At 59.7% G+C, this 6,597-nt stretch overlaps 1 protein-coding gene across 1 annotated transcript; it reads right to left on the bottom strand.

Annotated features, from left to right (window-relative positions):
* Positions 1-5,303: 5,303 nt before the first annotated feature.
* On the bottom strand, positions 5,304-5,924 carry LOC119970931 (sperm acrosomal protein FSA-ACR.1-like). Its single transcript, XM_038806041.1, has one exon. The coding sequence runs from the start codon at positions 5,922-5,924 to the stop codon at positions 5,304-5,306; it is 621 nt and encodes a 206-aa protein (XP_038661969.1).
* Between the last annotated feature and the right edge of the window lie 673 nt (positions 5,925-6,597).

The following is a 6,597-nucleotide window of genomic DNA, read 5'->3' as shown; positions in this document are numbered from 1 at the left end:
GGGGAGGAGGGACTGAGAGGGGAGGCTGGATGGAGAGGGGAGGAGGGACTGAGGGGGGAGGAGGGACGGAGGGGAGGAGGGACTGAGAGGAGAGGAGGGACTGAGAGGGGCGGAGGGACTGAGAGGGGAGGCGGGACTGAGAGGGGGAGGAGGGACTGAGGGGGAGGAGGGACAGAGAGGGGAGGAGGGACAGAGAGGAGAGGAGGGACTGAGAGGGGAGGAGGGACTGAGGGGGAGGAGGGACAGAGAGGGGAGGAGGGTCTGAGAGGAGAGGAGGGGTGTGGTGATCCACCACTGTATATATATGTGTGTGCCTGTATTAGGGGATGTGCAGCAGTACCTGTATTACAGGTTTGCCGGTAAGCCCCTGCCGGCTAGCTCTGCCCACAGGAGCAGTATAAATATTCATGAGTTCTCCTGAGCTGCCATTCTACAGCTGCAGTTGAAGGAATAACATATCACGGTAATAAAGCCTCTCTTGTACTGATTCAAGTCTTTGTGTGCAATTGTTAGCGCGTCAAGGGGCTGAGTGGGGAGGAGGGACAGAGTGGGGAGGAGCGACTGAGTGGGGAGGAGGGGCTGAGAGGGGAGGAAGGTCTGAGAGGGGGAGGAGGGACTGAGGGGGGAGGAGGGACTGAGAGGGTTGTAGGGGCTGAGAGGAGAGGGAAGGAGAGCAGGGGGAGGTGCTCAGAGGGAGGAGATTTTGAAGGTTCCAGTGATCGAGAGAGGAGGAGGGACAGAGGGGAGGAGATATTGAGGGTTGGAGGGACTGAGAGGAAGTGTAGGGACTGAGAGGGGAGGGGATGAGGGGGAGTGTCTGAAAGGAGAGTAGGGGCTGATAGATCGAGGAGGGACAGAGAGGCAGAGGGTCTGAGGGGGAGGAGATACTGAATGTAAAGAGGAACTCTGGTCTGAGGGACTGAGAGTGTGAGGAGAAAATGAGAGAGGGTAGGAGTGATTGAGAGGGGTGGAGGGACTGAGGGGGAGGGGAGACTGAGGGAAAGGAGGGACTGATGGGGGAAGGCCTGAGGAAGGAGGGCCTGAGAGGGGAGGAGGGTCTGAGAGAGGGTGGAGGGGCCGAGAGGGGAAGGAGGGACAGAGAGGGGAAGCAGGGACTGAGAGGGAAAGCAGGGACTAAGAGAGTGGGAATACTGACGGAAAGGAGGGGCTGGTGTGGGAGAGACAGAGAGTGTGAGGAGAAAGTGAGAGAGGGAGGAGTGATTGAGAGGGGATGGAGTAACTAAGAGGGGAGGAGGGACTGATGGGAAGGAGATATTGAGGGGTAGGAGGGACTGAAGGTGGAGGGCCTGATAAGGGAGGGCCTAAGAGGGGGAAGTTGGACTGAGAAGGGTGGAGGGGCCAAGAGAGAGAGGAGGGGCCATGATGGGAAGAGGGACGGAGAGGGGAAGAGGGACGGAGAGGTTAGAGATATTGAGTGTTGGTGGGACAGAGGGGAGATAGACTGAGGAGGAGGAGATATTGAGGTAAAGAAGGGACTGAGGGGGGATGGCCTCAGAGGGGGAGGAGGGACTGATTGAGGGCGGAGATATTGAGGGGGAGGAGGGACCGAAAGAAGGAGGAGGTACTGAGAGGGAGGAGGTACTGATGGTTGAAGAGACTGAGGGGAGGGACTGAGAGAGGGAGGAGGGACTGAGAGAGGGAGGAGGGACTGAGAGAGGGAGGAGGGTCTGAGAGAGGGAGGAGGGACTGAGAAAGGGAGGAGGGACTGAGTGGGGGAGGAGGGACTGAGAGAGGGAGGAGGGACTGAGTGGGGGAGGAGGGACTGAGAGAGGGAGTAGGGACTGAGAGAGGGAGGAGGGACTGAGAGAGGGAGGAGGGTCTGAGAGAGGGAGGAGGGACTGAGAGAAGGAGGAGGGACTGAGTGGGGGAGGAGGGACTGAGAGAGGGAGGAGAGACTGAGTGGGGAGGAGGGACTGAGAGAGGGAGGAGGGACTGAGAGAGGGAGGAGGGACTGAGAGAGGGAGGAGGGGCTGAGTGGGGGAGGAGGGACTGAGAGAGGGAGGAGGGACTGAGAGAGGGAGGCGGGGCTGAGTGGGGGAGGAGGGACTGAGAGAGGGAGGAGGGACTGATGATTGAAGGGACTGAGAGGGAGGGACTGAGGGAGGGAGGAGGGACTGAGAGGGAGGAGGGACTGAGAGGGAGGAGGGACTGAGTCGGGAGGAGGGACTGAGTCGGGAGGAGGGATTGAGAGGGAGGAGTGACTGAGAGGGAGGAGGGACTGAGTGGGGGAGGAGGGATTGAGAGGGAGGAGGGACTGAGTGGGGGAGGAGGGACTGAGTGGGGGAGGAAGGATTGAGGTGGAGCCGATACTAACGGGATGGAGGATCTGAGGGGGAGGGACTGAGAGTGGGAAGAAAGACTGAAATTGTGAGGAGGGACTGAAGGAGAGGAAATACTGAGGGGGAAGCACTTAGAGGGAAGCACTGAGATTTGTATGAAGTATGTGGTGGTATGACTAGAGAGATTTCGGTACCGTAAACCATGCTGCCATTGGTGCAGAAGACTCGCTGCCCATTGGCTCAGGCAAGTCATGTGCCTCTCTGCCAATTGGCTGAGGCTAGTCATGTGACTACCCGCTGATTGGCTGAGAGGTTGGAAGCTCCGCCTACGAGGCGGGGTATAAGAACCCGTACCGGCTGGCAGTTGACCAGTCTACTGCCGGGCTCACATCTAGTGTATTAAAGCCTGTTGTTTGGAACTACTTCACGACTCGAGTCCAATTGATGGTGCATCAAAGTATAAATGGCAAATTAGCTCATTATTCCAAACGACCTGAATGCTGTGCTTTCGTGTCTGAGCAATATTATTCTAGCCGGTGATTGGCAGCAATTGGTAGATTTGGTTAGGGTGACATATCAGGAAGGTGTGAGTCTGAAATGGTTTATTTATAAGGCTGCGAAGGAGACCACACCGAGAAGTTCGAAGAAACTTGGTTTATTTACAGTAACTATCATATACATCACACGGTAGACCCCACTGGGCCGGCCTGCTGGTACCTAACTAGCCGGCTTTATGTACTGTACAACTAGACATGTTAGTGGCCCCCACCCCCTTAATGGGGGAGCTCACATTCTGTAAGGTTCACAGGGAGGTTAATTGCTCACACCCCATATGATTCTTGTGGGTTATAACATCCTCCCCACCCCCCACCCATACTCTGACGAATCCTTTGACGTCTGTGGGGAAGGAGGGTGCCGGATTCGCTTTGTATCGGGATGGATGTAGAGCACCCGAGGTGCCAGACTGGACGGCATGAACCTGGAAGGCGAATGCCGTTTCCGATTAGAAAGTCTACCCTGGCTGCTCCGCCAGTGGCTGCTCTACACTGGCTGCTCCGCCAGTGGCTGCTCTACACTGGCTGCTCCGCCAGTGGCTGCTCTACCCTGGCTTCTCTACACTGGCTGCTCCGCCAGTGGCTGCTCTACACTGGCTGCTCCGCCAGTGGCTGCTCTACACTGGCTGCTCCGCCAGTGGCTGCTCTACCCTGGCTGCTCCGCCAGTGGCTGCTCTACACTGGCTGCTCCGCCAGTGGCTGCTCTACACTGGCTGCTCCGCCAGTGGCTGCTCTACCCTGGCTGCTCCGCCAGTGGCTGCTCTACACTGGCTGCTCCGCCAGTGGCTGCTCTACACTGGCTGCTCCGCCAGTGGCTGCTCTACCCTGGCTTCTCTACACTGGCTGCTCCGCCAGTGGCTGCTCTACACTGGCTGCTCCGCCAGTGGCTGCTCCGCCAGTGGCTGCTCTACACTGGCTGCTCCGCCAGTGGCTGCTCTACCCTGGCTGCTCCGCCAGTGGCTGCTCTACACTGGCTGCTCCGCCAGTGGCTGCTCTACCCTGGCTGCTCCGCCAGTGGCTGCTCTACACTGGCTGCTCCGCCAGTGGCTGCTCTACCCTGGCTGCTCCGCCAGTGGCTGCTCTACCCTGGCTGCTCTGCCAGTGGCTGCTCTACCCTGGCTGCTCCGCCAGTGGCTGCTCCGCCAGTGGCTGCTCTACCCTGGCTGCTCTACACTGGCTGCTCCGCCAGTGGCTGCTCTACCCTGGCTGCTCTGCCAGTGGCTGCTCTACACTGGCTGCTCCGCCAGTGGCTGCTCTACCCTGGCTGCTCCGCCAGTGGCTGCTCTACCCTGGCTGCTCCGCCAGTGGCTGCTCTACACTGGCTGCTCTACACTGGCTGCTCCGCCAGTGGCTGCTCTACCCTGGCTGCTCTACACTGGCTGCTCCGCCAGTGGCTGCTCTACACTGGCTGCTCCGCCAGTGGCTGCTCTACCCTGGCTGCTCCGCCAGTGGCTGCTCTACCCTGGCTGCTCCGCCAGTGGCTGCTCTACAATGGCTGCTCTGCCAGTGGCTGCTCTACATTGTCTGCTCCGCCAGTGGCTGCTCTACACTGTCTGCTCCGCCAGTGGCTGCTCCACCAGTGGCTGCTCTACCCTGGCTGCTCTACACTGGCTGCTCCGCCAGTGGCTGCTCTACACTGGCTGCTCCGCCAGTGGCTGCTCTACCCTGGCTGCTCTACACTGGCTGCTCCGCCAGTGGCTGCTCTACACTGGCTGCTCCGCCAGTGGCTGCTCTACCCTGGCTGCTCCACCAGTGGCTGCTCTACACTGTCTGCTCCGCCAGTGGCTGCTCTACCCTGACTGCTCCACCAGTGGCTGCTCTACACTGGCTGCTCCGCCAGTGGCTGCTCTACCCTGGCTGCTCTACACTGGCTGCTCTGCCAGTGGCTGCTCCGCCAGTGGCTGCTCTACCCTGGCTGCTCCGCCAGTGCCTGCTCTACACTGGCTGCTCTACACTGGCTGCTCTGCCAGTGGCTGCTCTACATTGTCTGCTCCACCAGTGGCTGCTCTACACTGTCTGCTCCGCCAGTGGCTGCTCTACACTGGCTGCTCAACACTGGCTGCTCTACACTGGCTGCTCCGTCAGTGGCTGCTCTACACTGGATGCTCTGCCAGTGGCTGCTCTACACTGGCTGTTCTACACTGGCTGCTCTACACTGGCTGCTCCGCCAGTGGCTGCTCTACACTAGCTGCTCTACACTGGCTGCTCTACACTGGCTGCTCTACACTAGCTGCTCTGCCAGTGGCTGCTCTACACTGGCTGCTCTACACTGGCTGCTCCGCCAGTGGCTGCTCTACACTGGCTGCTCTACATTGGCTGCTCTGCCAGTGGCTGCTCTACACTGGCTGCTCCGCCAGTGGCTGCTCTACACTGGCTGCTCTGCCAGTGGCTGCTCCACCAGTGGCTTCACTGCCAGTGGCTGCTCCGCCGGCGGCTGATCCGCCAGTGGCTACTCCGCCAGTGGCTGCTCCACCAGTGTCTTCACCGCCAATGGCTGCTCCGGCAGTTGCTGCTCTGCCAGTGGCTTCACCGCCAGAGGCTGCTCTGCCAGAGGCGGTTCCGCCAGTGGCTGCTCTGCCAGTGGCTGCTCCACCAGTGGCTTCACCGCCAGTGGCTGCTCCGCCAGTGGCTTCACCGCCAGTGGCTGCTCTGCCAGAGGCGGTTCCGCCAGCGGCTGCTCCGCCAGTGACTGCTCCGCCAGTTGCTGCTCCGCCAGTGGCTTCACCGCCAATGGCTGCTCCGGCAGTTGCTGCTCTGCCAGCGGCTTCACCGCCAGAGGCTGCTCTGCCAGAGGCGGTTCCGCCAGTGGCTGCTCCGCCAGTGACTGCTCCGCCAGTGGTTGCTCTGCCAGAGGCTGCTCCGCCAGTAGCTGCTCCGCCAGTGGCTGCTCCGCCAGTGACTGCTCCGCCAGTGGCTGCTCCGCCAGTGACTGCTCCGCCAGTGGTTGCTCCGCCAGAGGCAGCTCCGCCAGTGGCTGCTCCGCCAGTGGCTTCACCGCCAGTGGCTGCTCTGCCAGTGGCTTCACCGCCAGTGGCTGCTCTGCCAGTGGCTGCTCTGCCAGTGGTTGCATGCAGTGCTGAATCCCTAGTGAAGATTTATGATGCTTGAGCTTCCATTTCCGAATCTGTGTCCACGATATCCGTCATCTCGGCGTCTTGACCTCTGGGGGCCCCGTTACGGGCTGCTGTGGGAACAGAGAACAAACAAGGAAACCTTCAAAGAACTGGTCACCTGACATGAATATGATCAAGGTGCTTCCGCATAATCTGACCTTGGGTTTGTACTGATAGGAAATTGGCACTGTCTGGCAGAGGATAGTCCAGGAGACCCACTGGGTGCCGTCTGCAAAGTTTCAAATATACAACAAATTACCTGGTAGATAGCGTCCGGGTGGTTGACGTTGAACTGGGCAATGCCCTTGCAGCTCCAGGTTGTGGCGCACCTTCGCACCTATGTCAGGGAAAGTCATATGAAGGCAGGTTCGAAGCCTTAGCCCATCAGCATTTCAGCCGGGGCCACCCCAGCCACAGTGTGTGTGGTGGTCCTGTAGCAAAATAAGAAACAAGCAAGCCTTGTGTCCATCGAACCTGGGGACTGCTCCTGGAGGCCTCTTTTGAACATTTGGATCGCCTGCTCCGCTAAACCATGAGATGCCAGGTTGTATGGGGCGGTACGTATGTGCCATACCCCATCCACTTTCAGAAACGCCAAAAACTCCTCACTCGTGAAGGGGTCCCATTGTC

This window comes from Scyliorhinus canicula, chromosome 9 (assembly GCF_902713615.1).
Source record: "Scyliorhinus canicula chromosome 9, sScyCan1.1, whole genome shotgun sequence".
Classification (NCBI taxonomy): Eukaryota; Metazoa; Chordata; class Chondrichthyes; order Carcharhiniformes; family Scyliorhinidae; genus Scyliorhinus; species Scyliorhinus canicula.
The sequence above is the reverse complement of the archived record's forward strand: the minus strand, read 5'-3'. Positions and strand labels throughout refer to the sequence as shown.